Consider the following 20,423-nt stretch of genomic DNA (forward strand, 5'->3'; position numbering starts at 1 on the left):
GTGCGGTTGTTTACTAATAAAGCAAATTTGTCTAACGGACTTTGCTATAGGACTTTTTTGTAGATATACCTGTTAAGATTATCCAGGTTAGTTATTTGTCACTCATCGCGTTGTATGAGCTTTTTATTCTTAACTTTAGGTATGAGCGCCAAGCTGCCAAGCTTGCTAATGTTGTTTACAAAATTATATATTTGCCATGTACGCAAATATTAGTGTACTTGCCAAGTACACGAGTGATCTTAGCCTGGCTTCATATTTGTTTTCTACCTATTACACTACCTACAAACTTAACGTTCTTCAATGTAATTATTAAAAATAGTAGCGTGTACCCGCCACTTCGTTCACGTCGAATTAATCATTTGTAATGGTGATGATAAAGCAAAGCAAGAATTTTCATTAACATACAAACTGGATAAAATTTTCTCACATTTATGTCAGCATGAGCATAAAACGGGCGATATTATTATATAACTTGGTAATATTTGAGGGGTAGTTTCATCTCGTTGGAATTTGACTTTCGAAAAATCCGTTTACCAAAAATAAGCGTTTTACGTCAAGCAGTTTAAGCAGAATCGTGGTTAATCAATTACCCAACTTTTTGAAACACCCTGTATGATTTTTTAAAAAATTTCAAAATATGTAAAAAAAATAAAATAAGTTATGCGTGTCCAAGCGTGTTCCCGAAAGACGAACCGTTTTTTAAATAACAAATATTGTAATATTTGAGGGGCGTTTTCACCCTCTTGGAATTTGAGATTCGAGAAACCCCTCCTTATCGAACTTCTACACCCCACAGTCAATCCGTTTGCCAAAAATTAGCTTTAAATGTCAAGCAGTTTAAGCAGACTCGTGATTACTCAATGGTCATATTTTATGAAACACCCTGTATAAATTTTTAAAAAAATTTAAAATATGTAAAGAGACAGAATAAAATATACTTGTTTAAGCGTTTTTCGAAAACTTGACCGTTTTTTAAATAAAAAGTATTGTAATATTTGAGGAGTGGTTTCACCCCCTTTGAAATGGAATTTTGAAAAATCCCTTCTTATCGAACCTCTACACCCTAGAATCAACCTGTATGCCAAAATTGAGCTTCTTACCTTGAGTGGTTTGAGCAAGATCGTGATTAATCAGTGAGTCAGTCGCTTAAGGATTTTATATATTAGTAGTGTGTTAGTAGTATAGATTTGTTACATTAATATACTTAATACTTAATAGAAAAAGATTTAAGTAAAACGGTATTGTGCAGTAGGCAAATGAAAATAGTAGGTAAATTGCTGTGTGTAAATTAAATATAACATTTTAATCCCTGACCGCCATCATTTACATAAAAACAAAACTAACTGCAATTATTATTACATATTAAGTAGTTGTATTTTTGTGACTGTATTTTTATGAAACTGATCTGTCAAAAACAAATCAATTTTTTACCATAGATTTCCTTACCTTCTCCATATCATCCCAATTACTAATTATTCCATGCTCAATAGGATATTTGACAGATAATACACCTCGCTTTGTTTGGGCTTCATCTCCGACATAAGAATCTTTCTGTCCCATGCCGACCATAACACCCTAAAGAGCAAAAAATAGCGTTATAAAATACCTTAAATAACATAAAAAGATTCGGAACATAGTAAGGATAATTTAAACTTGTTAGTACTTTTAACTACTTAGCTACCTACTTATTAGAAATTTAAAGAAGGCGTCCATTCTTCTCAAAGATACCTGGTTTAAATTAAAAAAGAAGTAGTAAAAAGACTCAAAGTCTCGGTCTCAACGTTTATATGTATAATGTTAAACAGTGACACGTGTTTCGCTCATCAGACAAATACAATTAAAATTAATCCACACACACACGTTTACATTTTACATATTAAAACAACACAGAAGTGTTGTTTTAATATATAATGCTCAGTGTTGTTTCAATATGTAAAATGTGAACGTGTGTGTGGATTAATTTTAATTGTATTGGTCTGATGATGCTCGTATGAGCGAAAAACGTGTCACTTTTTAACATTATATAAACGTTGAGACCGAGACTTTGAGTATTTTTTCTACTTATTAGAGTTAGATCTGAAAGGCCGAGACTAACCATTGCAATACAAATGCCAAGACCCAGGTTGCAAGACTTTTGCTGTTGTGATTGACGGACAAAGCCATGTGCGGAATTTAATGTTAGTGTGACAGCCTAGGAAATGTGCGGTTCTCATTGACAAAAAGTTGTACGTAGATGGAAAATTCAGTCTCCAAATTATTAGATATTTCGAAAAGGATGGGAGTGTAAATGTAACCTAAGGATCAGAAGAGGATCAAAGTCGATCCGAAAAGGTCACAGTGGAACAGTTAACCACCTCAAAAATATTTAATTGTTAAGAGCAAGACCCAGAATGTAAGACTCTTGGTCTTGTATTTTCTTCTCGTTTTTTAATTAATCTTACTTTTCGTAGATAGCAATTAAAAATTAAATTTTTATTTACCCCCCCTTCACCCCTACTTTTCACATTAAATAAAGATAATAAATAAAATAGTGGAGTGACTGGAGACTTTTACCATCTTCTACCTCGGAATTCAATTACTGTGGATGTATAAATGTGAAACCTTCTGTACTGTGTTTTATAGATAAATTACTTAAATGTTTACCCTTTTTTTCCGTTGCTTTTAATTTTTCATTTTAATAAATTCTTGTGTTATTTCCTTTTTAATTTATTTATTTTTCAATTTTTTTCTAAGTATATTTATTGAAATAATTCAATCTAATGCATAAGCTGTACCTATTCTGCTTATATTCCAATCATTGACATTTTGATTGAAATCAAATTATACAGGGTGGCGCCTCATATACGACGCAATTTCTACAAGGAAAACAACAGTTTGTATTGAAGTTAAATTTTGTGAGCTTATGTTAGTTAATATAAAGCATTTTCTAAAATTATATAGAGTTCTACAGGGTGTTCCCAAAAAAAGTTACACATAAAACTTTTGTTTTTTGTAATTGGACACACTATATATTAATTGATTTTCGGATTCTAGGAAAAAAATAAAGTGAGTTTCGTTTGAAAAGTATATGGCTAAAATGTAAAGTGTGAGAAATATTTAGCATTTTCTAAAAATGAAGAATAAACTTTAAATATTAATTCTTTATCCTCAAAAAATTCTTTATCCTCAGAAAATATCCGTAATTTGAAGTCTGGAAAACTACTGGCTACCGTGTCGAATAACGGATCCAACTTCGTGAAAGCTTTTAAGGAATTCGGGCTACAACTGGGTTTTAATGAAGCATATGAAGATGAAGAAAATGGGGATTTAGAATTTAAAAAATATCTCAGAAAATGAGGAAATGGAAAAAATATAAAGGAATGGAATTTAATATCACAATATCATTACCTAAACACATTCGATGTACTTCACACATTTGAATTTTATTGCGACTACCAATATAACAAATATAATTCAGAAAGATGTTACATTGAGGCCTGGTCATACAAATATTTTGACAAAATGCAATGTTATGTGGAAAATGGCAAGTCGACCCAAAAACGCAGAAATTATTCAAGAACCCTGAGGCTACACATTAAGTTATCGATGGCCAACACGCTGGAATTCTCTGTATGATGCTCTAACATAAATTATTCAAGAAAAAGACTGTTTAAAGCTATTCGAAAAGATGGTTAATAAAAATCAGATGCTCAGAGATTGCTGACTACTGCCAAATCTCGAAATATTTAGCAAATTCAATTGATAGTTTACGTGGTGAAAAAATACCTTGTATCTTACAAATCTTTTTGCAGAGAAGGTAAATTTGGCAATACCAACTCATATGTACGCATAAATTTGTAGTAGAGGCAGCCAGAAAAATAGAGTTCAATGAAAACAATATTATAATAGACACTACTGGTGAATTCTTTGAATTAGACTGTTCCGACTCTCCAGAGACGCTTCAAAGTTGCAATAAAAGGAAATTTGAACTTGATATTTTGCAGTACGCAGAGTATCAAAGTGTGGACTTAAATCATTAGATCGATTTCTTGTTATATCAGAACTATTTTTAAGATAATATATACCTAACACCTTCCTACAGTCATCGGCACCCGTTGCAAGTTGAAAAGCTTTTCAATTTTATCGTGTAGTAAACGCACCTCGAAGACATGCGCTTTGTGAATTACACTTTGAACAATTATTTATACGAATGGTAAAAAACTGACTGCTTTGAAGTAAAAAAATATGAGTACTTATTGTTATAGTTACAAGCTCAAGTTAGCTTATTTATAGTTTTATAAAGAGTTCATTATCAATAGATAATTATTTGTAACTACATTTTAGTTAAAACACTTGTTGCAATTGTTTTTATTGTTTTTCTGCAATTCATATAATTTTTATTTTTACTTCAAATCCTTTAAGTACTTCATAAATCCATGAAATAAAGCGTCTTTCAAAATACTACATTATATTCCCAGTTTAAAAGTAGGTATAAAAAATAAAAAGGTACCCGGTGGCGTAGAGGTACAGGCTCTCGTCTACCAATCTCAAGGTAGTGGGTTCGATTCCCACACCCGGCATTGCATCAGCGGACTATTTTTATTAAAATAAAAATAGTTTGGGTACCTAGGTCGACTCAGCCTTAAATGAGTACTTGGGATTCACAATCCTGAGGTAATAATAGGCGGTTGAAACGTAGTGCTAGCCACATTACCTTCCTTGTATACCGAACGGCTCTAGTATGGTAATTAATAGAATGGACATTTCAAAATAGTTCTAGTGTTAATGCCGCAATTAAATTATTTATACAAAAAATAATTTAATATTACACATTAATATTACACAATGAGGGACTTCGTCAACTGATTCCTTAACTATATTTTTTTCAGTATTTTTATTTGAAACTATCACAGTATTTGTCGGTGTGAAAAATAAAAAAAATATCATACAAAAATATTGTGTCTTTTTCTTTCTTTTTTAAAGTTTCATTTGGCATTAAATTACTTGAAAAATTATTTATTTTAAGATTTTCTATGTAGAAGTGCAAAAGTGCAAGACTTGAAAGAGTCTTGCAGCAAGACCAAAGCCAAGACCAAGACCAAACCCCTGCAAGACCAAGACCAAGATTTTATTTATTTATTATATACCAAGGTCAATCACTAAATTACCTGATAACGAGGTCTCCCGACAACACTAGGAAACACAGCTCTGGGAGCATCATCCCCAGCAAATCCAGCTTTACACATCCCTGATCCATTGTCCACTACTAAGGCCGGAACATCTTCGTCGCACATCTTAATTTATCGAAAACAAAACCAGATGTTAATTTTATAAAATATTTTCCAATGTATACTACTGAAATGAGGATAATATATCTAAGTTATCGAAATATAATTTAATATAGTGGTAGTAATATCAGCAACAAATTGGGGGAATTAATATCCAACCGTAGATGGAACATTTTTCGTAAACGCCTACTTGGGCGGTTTGAAATTTTCATGCAAGATCCGGCAATACCTCATAGAAGAAATGTATTGTATCAAACCCAACTTTTTTCTCTTTTTATTTTTTTTTACCCTAACCTCACCTAACACATTTGATTTAAAAAAAAAAAGTTAAATTCCAGACCACGCTTCGACGATGACCCGATCGGCATACCGTATGATCAAATAAAACGGCATCAAGTTATGACAGCAATGTCCATCTCCAAGGCAAATCTACAGGCGAATCTGACGCCGTTTTTTCGATAAGTACGGTACTTATTTATACGATAAGTACGGTATATATTTATAACCCTCTATATTATTGCATTTTTGGCTTCCCTTCAGATCACTTTACATAATCCTAGATATGAGTAAATACATTTTGATAGTTTCAGAAATATTAATTAATAAATAAAAATATAAATTTTTCAGCCTTTTTTAGAAAAAATTATTACAAATACAAGAACTGTCCTGAAATTAAAACTATGTTAGGTTTTTACTTTAGATGGTCTATATTTACTTTCCTATAAATATTGTAATCTTAAATCATACGGGATGCTCAAAATCCTACTTTATGGTTAAACCCTTGTGTTAAACTTTCTAAAATATAAAATAATTTTTCTTTGTTTTTTTAAATGGAACACTCTGTATGTATATTATTTTCTATTAAATGGAGAATTAAGAAATGAACATTTTTCATATGGCTCTTTCAACTGTAAAATACGAGAGAAAAAAGCATTGTGTAGCTTTTGATAAAAATTTACTGTGGAAAATATCATATAAAATTTAAAACCGCGAATATCTGCAAAAGCATTTAAAATTTTGAAATACACACTCTAAATGCAAAAAAATATTCCTTTTTTAATTCTCCATTTACTAAAAAAATATCAAGATGTTTCTTCAAAGTTCCAATTATTTTATATTTTAGAAAGTTTAACGTAGAATATTGAACACTCTGTATGATTTAAGATTACGATATTTATAATAATAACCAAACCAGACTATGTAAAGTAAAAACCCTTATATAGTTTTAATTTCAGGACAGTTCTTGTGTTTGTAATATTTTTTTTAAGAAAGGCTGAAAAATGTAATTTTTTTATTTATTTAGTAATATCTTTGAAATTATCGAAATATATTTACTCATATCTTAGGATTGTGTAAGGTGATCTGAAAGGAAGCCAACAATGTAATAATATACAGAGTGTTCCATTTAAAAAAATTATCCCGACCCATTCACGCTTTTTTGAGCCACCCTATAGAAGTTTGAAATACTTTAGGTTTATACTTAAACAAAATTTTTAGCTTTTTTATTCTAGGAGCTACAGATGCCCGATGCACTTTTGCCGGACCCTGTATGTGCATATTCACTTAAAATAAAAGGCAGGTAAATTAATAAAAGAAATATTAATAATATGCAATTATTTTAATAATTCTAATAAGTTAGCAAGTTTTAATATCGCATGCACAAGGAACATTAAACATTAGAATTTACCATAATTATCGAGAATAATTCCTTCAAAGTATTTCGTGTTATAAAGTGAAGAATAAAATACAACAGATTTACACATCCTCGCGTATCTAGGTCTATTAGCTCTTGTTAATTTTGTTTTCTTACAGATATAAACGAATATAATTGTTAACATTTTCTAATTTATGTAGATACCGTTTACTATACATACAATAAATTGGATTTACTACTCATTTGGATTCATTAAATGCAGCGTTGTTATTTTAAGTTTTTATATAAAACTTAAAAAAATTATTATTTAAGAAAAAATACATAGAGTCAAGGGCCTCGTCAAGGCAAGGAGCAGAGAGGGGCAACTACTCTAGAGATTCAAAAATTGCTTCAAAGGCTAAATTATCAAGAAATTTTCAATACATCAACGAATATACGTAGGCATGTTCGGCCTTCCGGTATACTGGTACCAGGACCGATACTTTTGAAACATCGGTATCGGTATCGTCTTTTATAAAACCGATATACCGGTTTCGGTACCGATACCGGAAGAACGGTTTCCAATCAATACAGAAAAATAGATTCATGATAATATGGCAATCAAAAACCCTGTACAAAACGATTGTGTTTTCCTACTCTAGGTACCGTATGATCGAAAAAAACTGCGTCAGTGATGGATATGAAATGAAGATCGCTCTCATTTTATATACAGGGTGTTTCAAAACAAATGCGAAAAACTTTAGGGGGTGATTCCTTGTTCAAAATAAAGGGTAGTTTGCTTTATAAACGTTGGGTCAAAAGTCAACCATTATGGAGATATCACGGTACAGAGATGGCGGAAAAATAATGTTTTTATTTTTTATCTTGAAAACGAAAAGAGATAGACTAATGAAATTTTATGGAAGCATTACTGTTATGAAAACAAACTTTCTGGTAATTTTTTCACTTTTTTAAAATGAGTGGAAGGGGTTGAAATAAACTACCCCTATCATTCTTGTTAACGAAATTTAAAGAAAAATCTTATCAAACACCTACAAAAAAATTAATTTGGATAGTTTAGTTTGTTTAGAAACTTTTTTACCTCTTGTGTTTTTTTGATAAAACTCACCGATTTGAAATTAAAAAATAAAATGTAAAGCATTACATATCAGGACAAAAAACATTTTTAGATTAAGAATCTAGTGATAATAACGATAATAATAATCATCTAGATAATAACGTATTGCAGTAGAGTAATGTCAAATAAAATAATATTAGGAACATCCTAAAAAGTAACAGCGGCCGACTAGATTTTTTCCTAAAAAAATTACAGCAGCCCACTAGATTCTTTATCAGAAAATGTTTTTTGTCCTGGCATGTAATGCTTTACATTTTATTTTTTAATTTCAAATCGGTGAGTTTAATAAAAAAAATTCAAGAGATAAAAAAAGTTTCTAAACAAACTAAACTATCCAAATTAATTTTTTTGCATGTGTTTGATAAGATTTTTCTTTAAATTTCGTTAACAAGAATGATAGGGGTAGTTTATTTCAACCCCTTCCACTCATTTTAAAAAAGTGAAAAAATGACCAGAAAGTGTGTTTTCGTAACAGTAATGCTTCCATAAAATTTTATTAGTCTATCTCTTTTCGTTTTCAAGATAAAAAATAAAAACATTATTTTTCCGCCATTTTGTACCGCGATATCTCCCTAATGGTTGACTTTTGACCCAACGTTTATGAAGCAAACTACCCTTTATTTTGAACAAGGAATCACCCCCTGAAGTTTTTCGCATTTGTTTTGAAACACCCTGTATATGTAAATCTATATGTATATGAGGAATGTAATCGATCTTCATTTCCAAGCCAACTGAACGCCATTTTTTTTCGATCACTCGGTATAATACGGTCAAAAATATGCAATGTAATTTAATAAGGCGTTACTAGTCTAGTTTCGTCTTGTAATCTAGTCTTATTTTATTAGTACATCTAAAATTCAAGTAAAACATCTTACTCATGAATCACTCATGTATATTATATAAATTAAAATGTCGGTAAAACTCAGCCCGATATTCAATAGCGTCTAGTCTATTATTTAAAATATATAAAAAAAACATCTAATTTTCGCTCCATTTATATCTCCAAGAACAGCAGTTTCTAGTACTTTTTCATTTTTCACAAGAAATCATGAATATGCCGGAAATATGAACATAAACAATGATAATCTTAAGTTAGATCAATAACACGTCATAACGACAACGAATAGATTTACGACATATTCAGAGAAATCTAATTTATCCCCCAAAATAACGTATTTATTACGTTAAGGCACGTTAAGGTGTGTTCACAAAGGCTGCGGCTGCGCCGTTCCGCGCCGCACCGCGCCTTTGTGAATCGTCTTTTTAACATATACTTTTATGCGCGCTAAAAAAATACACTTCAAAAAAAATATTTTCCGCCTCTCTTTCTTAAAAATTTATTAAAAATACAAGAACCTATCTAGAAATCAAAACTATATTAGGTATTTACTTTAGATGGTCTATACTTACTTCGCTTTGTATTTAGAGTATTTCAAAATTTTTAACGGTATTGCAGATATTGACGGTTTTATATTTCACAGTGGCATTTTCCACAGTAAATTTTTATCAAAGCCATCCAATGATTTTTCTTTCGTATTTTACCATTGAACCAGCCATATGAAATAATACTGCGTGTATCTGCAAAACCATTAAAAATTTTGAAATACTTTAAATACAAAAAATATTTATTTTATAATTTTCCATCTAATAAAAATATAATATACAGGGTGTTCCATTTAAAAAAAAAAATAAAGAAAAATTATTTTATATTTTAGTCAGGCGTAGGAATTTAAACACCCTGTATTATTTAAGATTACGCTATTTATATCAAAGTAAGTATAGATCATCTAAAGTAAATACCTAATATAGTTTTGATTTCAGGACAGTTCTTGTATTAGTAATAATTTTTTTAAAGGGAGGTTAAAATTTTTTTAATTTATTTATTATTATCTCTGAAATTATCGAAATATGTTTACTCATATCTTAGGATGATGGAAAGTGATATGAAAGAAAGCCAAGAATACAATAATATACAGGATTTAAAAAAAAATCTCAATCCACTCACACTTTTTTGAACCACTCTATAGAAGTTAAAATATTTTCCTGAAATACATCCTTGTACATACTTTAGGTTTACGCTTAAACAAAGTTCCCAATTCTTTATTCTAGGAGCTACAGATGCCCGACGTACTATTTCCACCCAAATGATGCAAAACACTTATTAAAACTAAATTATGTATTCCAACCCCAATAGTTTATTATGAAATAATTATAAGAAATAATACTATATGCCTATCACGCTGTATTTGAAAATGCAATGAAAACAACAAAAATTAAAAAAAACTGTAAAAAAATGTGAAATTCTTACTTTTTCTTTCAATATATTCTTGTAGAAAAAATTAACGCACAAACACATAGACCGGCATCCACCACTAAAATATGAAATGGTAAAGATGCGCCTTTGTATTAACGTACCTACTACTACCTAATTAATGTTCATGCGAAACGTTCAGTGATTTTCAGTCCGTTATAGTTTAATTGCTCTTCATTCTTCCCATTTTGTAGGTAGATATATGATTCTCGAATATAATTTTTCCATGTTTACACTTTACCGTTTCTTTTAATTGATAATAAGGCTGTCTGTCTTGATTGCCAAGGCCGCCATACGTAAATATGTATAATGAATGAAAATCGGAAACTATACGATATTTGATATTTAAATATTATTTTAAAAGTAGGTATATAATTTATAGTGGAGTGGTTTAAGCCCTTATGGAATACAAACAGGGACGCGCCAAGTATTTTCGGCGCTGTCGTGCCAAATAAGGGTAGGCGCCTTTCTCCAATATTATAATATTAAGCCAAAATTTCCAATGACCAGCGGCGCGGCGCTCGACATTGGTGGATAATATATTTTCATCACTGGCGTTCATAGATAAAAGTATTACTTAAATTTTATGTTAATTTGTTGATAAGTTCCAAAAAATGGTTTTATTATTTTTTAAAGTCAGTCACCGCAGGCGCCTTTAGGGCTTTGGCGCCGCACAGTGCTTCGAACATATGGCTCTAGAGGACAAAAATGCAAAACTTCTTTTTTATTGTAGGCAATTTATTCAAACTAGGTTTATTTGACACAAATGATGAGTACTCTCATTGTACTAAATAATGATGTTCTTAGTCCCACGTTTATGAAAAAAAATCTTATAAATAATAAAAATGTGGGAGCTCTGTTCCATCTAAGGAAATAATAATTTATAGTATGAAAACGGTGTAAGTATTAAATAAATTCCTGTGATAAAAAAGAATTGGAATAACATTAGAACATGATTCCTACAATATAAACCTAATATAAGATAAAAATGATTTTCTTTAATGAAAAAGAAACATTAATGGTATATTTAATTTAAAAAAAACTTAAGATACTATAAATTTACTTTAGGACAACAAAATGCATAGATCGTAACTACTCTGATTCAGAAGAATCATTGCTGACAGAATCTTTCTAATTTATACTATCCAAATCACAGGTAGATGAAATATCCTCACATATAAGATATTTCTGTACATCATTTTCTAATATGTTACTTTTTCGCGTTGTTACTATTCTTTTTGTTGGTATGAGGGCTTCGGATGTTAATAGTTACCTCTTTAATAGACCCTATCCATATATTATTTTTTCGTTTTCTGGGGTATGAGGTTTTATAATAAATTGAAAGATGGGAACATTTTTTATGCCACGTTTCGCTCCAACATAGTGGGCTCAGGCACAAGTGGTTATCTCATTGGACTGGAAGGTTCATCAATATCTAATAAAGAACATATTTTTTGAAATATAAATAATTTTGAGTTCTTGTCCTTATGATCAAGCCAAGTATTAACCAGATCGGTATTGCTTATCAATTTTACTCCGTCTGAAAACTATTATAAAATAAAGTTCGTCGCAGGCAGACGCAGGTGAACTATGCAAAAATTAAAAGTGTATGAATATGGCAACAAAAATATTCAATAAATACGATATGTTTTGATATGTTTTTTTTAATGCCTTTTTGAAGTTTGAAAACGTAAAATTTTTATACCCATTTAAGAATCATCTTAAAAATAAATAAAAAACTAAACAATAACGAAATTGTTTAGAAATTAATTTTAAAGTACATACCTTGTTTAACAATATCCATAGTGACTTTCAATTAAGTACGTAACGTTTAACTCCATATACAGAACTACTATGAATGTTATTCTTTTCACTGATATAAGATAATGATCGCAAAATTTATTTTTAGTGAAAATATTTGCTAACAAAAAACGCTGTTTATGAAAAATAATATACAGGATGGTTGAACATTGCTATAAATATAAAATTACATATTCAGATATTAGTAAATTTTAACTTTTTTTTTCGATTTTTGTCCATGGGACGAAGCACTGTGCGCCGTCGTGCGCCGCACGACCTTGCCCATATGGACGGCACGTCCCTGGATACAAACCTCGGAATTCATTTACTGTGAACGAATTTTTATAAAACTTTCTGTATTGTATTGTTAATAAGATATATTACAAAGTTTACCCATTTAAATTCGTTGCTTTCACTTTAGTATTTAAATACCTAAATACACATATACAAATGCATACATACAAGATGGCTCCGTGTTCTGAAAAAGCTCTGTATCAGGATTCCTATTTCAGATTTTCACTCCAAACCTTTTACAAAATATGTGTTTAATGGTAGTTCACGTTTCAAAAATATTTTTATAGATATACAGGGTGAGTCAAATATATTTTTACACTTCAGTTTTAGTTTTTCCAAAAATATCTTAATACCATAGAGTATACTGAGTGGATTTTGAATTATGACCACATTCATGAGGACGTCAATCTGGACGTCCAGAAACCTTTGTATGAGAACTTCTAATCGAGACGATCGAATTATTGTAAGTTTATCCCTAAGAAACCGCTGTTTGCCAGCTTTTCAAATTTATAATGAATTGCACCCAAGGAACGTACATATTAACTAACGGATTATAAGAAGAAGACTAAATGAAGCAAATCTTATGTCAAGAGTCAAGAAGGCCCGCTTGGGGACCAGAACTTACCAGATCGGTTGACTAGGACCAACAGCAAAGGCATGGTTTTAATGTAAAAATTACGAAAACATGTAGTGTCTTATTCAAAAACGAATATCTCCATCAAAAATAAAGCTATTGAGGTGAACTAAAAAACAAACTATCGAGAAAGGATGTATCTAGATGATAAAATTTCTTGCTGTTTTAACATATTCCACAGGGTGTTTCAAACTTTCACCAAAATATTAACATTTCGTTTTCCCTCGTATAATTAACAGTTGGGGAGTTTCATTTTTAATTTAGAATGAGATACTAAAAAGTCAAATAATTTGGCTACATACTGCTTAAAAAATCATCAAACTCGGCCCACTAGAATAAAATATATTCAACTATAGATTACAGGGATACATATATAAGGTGGTGACAATTTCGATGCTCAACCAAAGAGTAGATAAGTAGTCTAACAATAGTAGATAAGTAGTCTAATCTACTCTTTGGCTCAACATTGGTATGTTTGACAAACACCTATGAAGAAAACCGCGGTATCTTGATTAGTTTCGGATTTATGCCAAAAAAAAATGAAAACATCTTAACTTTATTTATTTAATCAAATAACAAAAACTAACCACAACAGTGTTTTCTCCATGATGATATGACACATTACAAAAGACTGTACCATAGACTGAACAATAACTCTTTGAAACATGTAGACAATTTAGTCTGTACGACGCAATCGTAAATCGTACGATAAGTCGATGCGTGTGGACCGCGCTTTATTTGTACTTGCCGCCAATCTTGGCGCCAATAGAGATTTCCATATTTCTGGGTGCCAACCGTCGACCGGCAACCACTAGCAACACTGTTAAGCATAGCCATCAAAAATTAAAAAAAAAGTAAAAAGTGAGGTTAAAAAAGGAATTTATTCCGTAAATAGGTTTAATTTAAAAAGCAATTGCATGTAATTTATAGTTTTAAAAGATATATTTTAAGAATTAACAATATAACCATTCAAATATGTCGCAAAAGATTAATTGGGCGAACTATTTAGCACAGACGGAAACAAAGGTAATTTTAAGTTTTTAACTAACTTTGTAACTGACAAAACATGTAAAAAACATTTTTTAGTTATCAAATGTTTCTGTAAATGATATTGGGCAACCAGATGAAGATGCTCCTGAAAAGTTCAGTCCTGCTGAAGCTAGTCTTTTAGCTAAAATAATTCGTAAAGGTTTAGTAGAAACTAAATCTGATATTGAAGTTCAGCGTAAAGATCCCAAATCGCCGTTATATTCTGTGAAAACATTTGAAGCTTTAAATTCAAAAACGAATATCTCCATCCAGAGAATAGGTACATTAAAGAAATGCTAACTTCATGTTAAAAAATGGAAACAGACGCCACCTGGTGTCGCCTGGCAGTACTAGCTAAATTGAGGGGAATTGGAGGGGCGGGGCTTAAAAGAGGGGAAATTTTAAAAAAAATATTTTTATAAGTATCACTGACTTAAGCTTGTCGCCCACTTGTCCGGCACAGCACGGACCGTAGCTGCTCGTCGCCTGCAGGCGACGGAGAGCTTGGTCGCCCACTTTGCCGCAGGAAACCGGCAAGCCGTCACGTCGCGGTCGTATGTTGCGAAGATCTTTTTGTTTTAGTTTACATGTAGCAGTGACAGAGTCACTATGTGTGAAAGCAGCAGTTCTGATGAAGAAGTTATTGTAGCGGCCGCATTTTTGGCAGAAGAAGAAGAAAATAAATAGAAGATAAAGAGAAAAATGTGGGTCCACCCCATTAATCAAAAGCGGACTGAACGCGGAGAGTCCCATCATTTATTTAACGATTTAATTTCCCTAATTTTTTTTCTTAGGACTGCTTTCTCGGACTTAACAATAACAACTGCCAAAATAATTGCAAAACATATATGCGATCGAAAGGCTTCCATAAGTTAATGCAGGCCAGCGCCGGCCGGCCGGCTCCGCGTACAGTTGACCGGCCCGTCCCGGCACGGACCGTCGTTTGACGGGGAGAGTCGGAGAGCTGGAATCTGTTCCGTCGACGGACTCGCCGTTCCGTGCCGTGACGGGCTAATGTGCGGTAGTCTATTCATTTGCATGGTTTTAATCCTATCCGTATTTTGACGGGCCGGAACGGGACGGGACGTGACGGCCAAGTGGGCGACAAGCTTTACTGTTTAAAGTTAATAAACATATTTTTTATTACTTTAATATAATTTAATGTATTAAAAAATATGTCTATTAACTTTACACAGCAAATCAATGATATTAAAGACTTATTATTTTCAGAGAAAATTCATAGTAAATAAATTACACATTAGTAAACAATATCATTTATTTTTTAGAGCTGCGATTTATATTACAATAATATTGAAATATATATATTTTTTTAACAATGAAAAAGAATATCCCGGAACCTGAAAAAGAAAGATGATCAATTAATGACTTAAATTAGTTCAAAATGCATTTTGCAAATAACTAGTGAATTGGAAAGATAAACATACTATTAAAAGACATTTTAGTAGTATGTTATCATCTATTACTGATATTACATTACATAAGTATATAATAGGTAAATAACATGCATAAGGCACTATGATACAACTACCTGTATCATGATAACACACTAATATGACAAAAATATATGCTAATTTAAATTCCTTTAATGATCTAATGAAACACTATCTAGCCTCAATGCATGCCATTCCAAAGGCAAAAAAAAAAACTGTTATACCAAATAAATATAAGCTGAATAAAACATAAACCAAGCCAACGTGCATAAAAAACCAAAAAATGCATCAAAAAATACTTTTATCAGATCATACCTTTGGATATATTATGTATTTTATATATCGCACATCCCGTTCAAAAGTTTACTAACTCAAAATAGAGAATATAGAGAACATTGTCAAGAGAAGTAAAAGAAAATTTAAGTTAAGGCAATATGCTCCTTTTTGGATATTAATGGCCAAATAATATAATGTTGATTTAATAAAATTTTACTGGCATCCTTCTGAGGTATAAATCAGATTAAAAGGACATTGTTTTTGTAATAATTGTTTGTTTTGTAAACATTTTTTGAAGACAATACAGTTTTGAACGGGCTGTGCGATATAAACAAGGATCTTACTATTATTTGAGGTTAGAAAGTATTTAAATAACATAAAACATAATCAAAATCATTTGTCATCATAAATTATAGAGGTACTTACGTGTTTTGATATTATTATCAGGAAATAATACGTTTAGTTAAACAGGTACGCTGCCAGGCAAGTTCTATCGGCGGGTCTTTGCAAAAGTTGAAATCTAAAAATACAAAACTACGTTTACATCTTAGTTGTATTTACGAATAAAGTATTTGTGTGTAATTTCTGACTTACCAGTTAATTGAATAATCGCATTAAATACATCCAAATGGTAATTTAATATTGTAAAAAAGCAAAATTGTTTTAAATCACTTGCCAGGACAGCCCGGCCAGCTTCTTTGTTGACAAAATGGCCGCGGTATCATGATTTAAGCAATGTGAGTGACAAAAAAAGCCAATGCCTGGCAGATGTTGCTTTCTTTGTCGTTGGTCCTGGCACGTTTAAATTTGACTGTTGCCTGTTTTCACATACAAGTGACACCCCCGTGTCTCCATCAAAAATAAAGCTATTGAGGTGAACTAGAAAACAAACTATCGAGAAAGGCTGTATCTAGATAATAAAATTTCTTGCTGTTTTAACATATTCCACAGGGTGTTTCAAACTTTCACCAAAATATTAACATTTCGTTTTCCCTCGTATAATTAACAGTTGGGGAGTTTCATTTTTAATTTAGAATGAGATACTAAAAAGTCAAATAATTTGGCTACATACTGCTTAAAAAATCATCAAACTCGGCCCACTAGAACAAAATATATTCAACTATAGATTTATGGAGTGTAGAGGTAAGGAGAAATAACTCTTATGGGACTTTTATAGAAAAAGTGGTCACAAAATGGGAAGAATAAGGGTTCGCCAAATGACCACAGTGGCGCTAAAAACGCATAAATCTAAAAAATGAAAAGTAACCATAGATAAGAGAATAAAAATAAATATAACCAAACATTACCCAAAAAAGTTTTTTTTATTTTTAGAATATAAAATAATTATTGTTTATCAATATCTTGTGCTTTATTTATTATTTAACAATGGTTAAAGTGTGTGTGGTGCGAAGTTGATTGAATAGCTGTAAAATACATAATATAATTCAGTATTGTATTATTTGTATTATATGTAAAAATTAGAGTCAATCAAAAGTGTAGTAAACATTTTTCGTAAGATTATTGACATACATGTTACAAAGTATATTTTTACAATCCTTTCTATAAAGTTACAACCTGAATAAAATTTATTTTTAATGATTTTAAAGTTTGACAGACATGCACAAATGGTTGGCATTTTTTTAAACAAATAAAAGTAGGAAATAAATAAAGTTGTAGGTACTTTCAAGAAATATAGTTAACTGTAAGTGCTGTATTTTAATAATCTGTCAAAAATCAAAATCATCAGGATAATATTAGGTATTGATTTTCAAACAAGAATTAGATTACAGCGATGGTCAAAAGCATTTAGATATTGCTTTGAAATCTACAGATAAGGTATGGCAGTTTCGTTTTAAAGAACAAGATGTTAAAGTTTACGATAAAATTGTCATCAGAAATACTGTCCACTTGCAGTATTTACATAGGAAAATGTTGGAGGATGAAGCTCTACCTACTGCCTCAGGTTAATTTAAATTCTGAGTTGCAACAACAGCAACAAGCAAGAAGGGCACCATTAAATGAATATTATATTATTATACAAAGAAAGAGTAATGTTATACACATAAATATTAACATTTTGTAGAGCAACAACAGAATAAAAAAACAAAATATGAACACCAGCAACTAAAACAGGAACCATTAAATGAATATTATATACGTAAGTACAATTTGATTGATTAAAAAACAGCGTCAGCGATGCCTATGAAATGAAGATTGCTGTCATTTTATATGTAAAATGATATGGAGAATGTCATCGACATGTCATTCCAAGCCAACTGGACGCCGTGTTTTTTCGATCATACAATATTATTATACACATAAATAGTAATATTATACACATAAACATCCCTTGATAGAGATCAACATTTTGTAGAGCAATGACAGCATCAAATAATGGAAATAATGGACCTTATTGCACAAATCAAAAACAAAATTTCAGTATTACTTTATTGGTTATATCAATAAAAGAAATTGAGTTTATCAGTCTAGATCCTACAAGCAAGCAGATCTATCACATAATTTTAAATGAAGATTTATCTATCATAGTATGTGTATAAACACTTTGCATCTTTTATTCAATGTTGAAATGAATTAACAAATTCCAGGTAATTTATTCTAATAACGAAAAAAAAACTTTGGATCAAAAAATATTTTCTTCTGATGAGGTTTATGAATATTAAAGTCTGTTGAAGTTTGGCCATTATGTGTTGGTATACAATTTATTTATGATGTTACAGTAGTTAAACCATCCGAGTACGAAACATGTTTAATATCCACTATTCTTAATGAATGGAAACTACCAACTTGAGAGGAAGCTAAGAGAAAGGTTCTATTGGGTGGACTACAAGGAAAAGGGATATACATGAGGATCTGGAAGGGCTATAACATTACGTCTCAAGCCATGGGACAATAGGAAACAAAATTCAAAGGAAAATATTACAATACGTGGGATGCAAATTATAGTGCAAAGAATTGAGAAAAAGAATTATTAAAAGTAGTTATTGTTACGATAGTTAAACCATCCGACTACCAAATATATTTAAAATCCACTATTCTGAATGAATAGCAACTACCAACTTGGGAGAACGATTCTATTGGGTGAACTACAAGGAAGACATGAGGATCTGGAAGGGCTATAAAATTATATTATTCCACGTCCCAAGCCATGCAAGCCATGTTGGAATAGCGGGGAGTGAAAAAGAAGATAATACTGCACACGATTCTTGTCTAGAAGTAGTTGATATTAAGGTAGTTAAGCCATCCGACTATCGAACATTTAAAATCCACTATTCTGAATGAATGGCAACTACGATGGCAAAACGTAAATAAATACTTGTACAGTATAAAATTACATTATATTGGCTTAATTTTTATACTAAATAAAATGTGTTACGTTATTTTTGACCTGCATTATATTTATTTAAATCCCATATCATCAATTAAACTTTAAATAAAGTTTTCCCAATTATAATTAACATTAATTTTAAACTAAAGCTTTTTTTTTCATCTTGAATGAGATTTACGAAATAACTTATGAGAAAAAATAAAAAAGAGGCTCAGTCTATTGCTTCTGAATAATCGATAATAAAACCACATGTTGACTTACTTTTATACTAAATAAATGTAGGTATGAAGTTATTTTAAAGCTGCATTATATTTATTTTAAACCCATCACCAATTATTACTTTAAATAATTTTTTTCTTAATTATAATTAACATTAATTTTAAGCTAAAACGATCGGAATAATGTTTTCGTCGTCTTGAATGACATTTGCGAAATAACTTATGAGAGCAATAAAAAAAGAGCCTAGTCTATTGCTGCTGAATAAAAATCTGTAATTTATTTCATGTGACATGAAAATAAATTTGTATTTTTTTGAAACCCGCGGCTTCACGTATATGATTCACGTCAAATATTTATGTCTTTTGAATCAGCTGTTCTAAATTCTAAAAATGTTCGGCGCATATCTTAAATTTTAGGTTTTTGCTACAGCAGCGCCATCCTAATTCTTCCCTTTTTTTGACCATTTTTTAATGCACGGAGTTGTTTCTCCTTACCTCTACACTCCATATATAGATTAGAGGGATACACAGTGTTGCCGATAGACAATTTTTTTCCGAGCCACACAATATTGAAAAAACGAGCCACATTTGCATGCAAGTGAGCCACATTATTAATCAAGCTAAAATTTAATAAATAAAACAAAAATATACAAAATAATAAATATAACACAATAATAAAACAAAAACTTAATACTTTGACTGAGCTTAATTGTGCATTTTAATTAAAAATTTAGGTTAGCATTAGAACTTTTTTAAAAACCAGATACTTACTTATCCATCTTTGTATATTATGTACTTTTGATCATACGTAAGGAATAGAATTATTGATAGTAAAGACTTTTGATAATAATTAATTTATTGATATCTATTGATTTTTATTGATTACAGGTATAACGGTTAAAAATTTAAACTGAACACTGAACATAACCTAACAATGTTCAAAACCACCAAAATCGTATCAAACGTCAAACGTCAAACGCCAACACGAACGCAGCAACCAGATACTACAATATAGGGAGGGATAAA

General features: G+C 30.8%; 2 protein-coding genes and 1 long non-coding RNA gene across 7 annotated transcripts; 2 read left to right on the forward strand and 1 right to left on the reverse strand.

The window, feature by feature from the left end:
- Positions 1-1,379: 1,379 nt before the first annotated feature.
- On the reverse strand, positions 1,380-20,200 carry LOC115882980 (actin-1-like). 4 transcript variants are annotated; one of them, XM_030901251.1, is made up of 3 exons: positions 20,169-20,200; positions 5,148-5,273; positions 1,380-1,575 (listed from the first exon to the last, which is right to left on the reverse strand). In XM_030901251.1, the coding sequence occupies exons 2-3, from the start codon at positions 5,271-5,273 to the stop codon at positions 1,420-1,422; spliced, it is 282 nt and encodes a 93-aa protein (XP_030757111.1). In that variant the 5' UTR covers positions 20,169-20,200; the 3' UTR covers positions 1,380-1,419. The 4 variants fall into 4 exon arrangements, with proteins under 4 accessions (XP_030757111.1, XP_030757109.1, XP_030757108.1 ...); XM_030901249.1 differs by lacking the exon at positions 20,169-20,200 and adding an exon at positions 16,906-16,944; XM_030901248.1 differs by lacking the exon at positions 20,169-20,200 and adding an exon at positions 10,347-10,436.
- Positions 13,810-14,920, forward strand: LOC115882957 (ATP-dependent RNA helicase DDX25-like). Its single transcript, XM_030901225.1, has 3 exons — positions 13,810-14,103; positions 14,164-14,386; positions 14,901-14,920. The coding sequence occupies exons 1-3, from the start codon at positions 14,053-14,055 to the stop codon at positions 14,918-14,920; spliced, it is 294 nt and encodes a 97-aa protein (XP_030757085.1). The 5' UTR covers positions 13,810-14,052.
- LOC115882981 lies at positions 17,505-18,706 on the forward strand. Of its 2 annotated transcripts, none has more exons than XR_004050303.1 (4): positions 17,505-17,669; positions 17,729-17,991; positions 18,191-18,379; positions 18,440-18,706. It is a non-coding gene; the product is annotated as an uncharacterized LOC115882981 (long non-coding RNA). The 2 variants fall into 2 exon arrangements; XR_004050304.1 differs by having other exon boundaries at positions 18,208-18,379.
- Positions 20,201-20,423: the final 223 nt, after the last annotated feature.

Source organism: Sitophilus oryzae, unplaced genomic scaffold (assembly GCF_002938485.1).
Source record: "Sitophilus oryzae breed Bouriz unplaced genomic scaffold, Soryzae_2.0 scaffold_1801_pilon_pilon, whole genome shotgun sequence".
Taxonomy (NCBI): Eukaryota; Metazoa; Arthropoda; class Insecta; order Coleoptera; family Curculionidae; genus Sitophilus; species Sitophilus oryzae.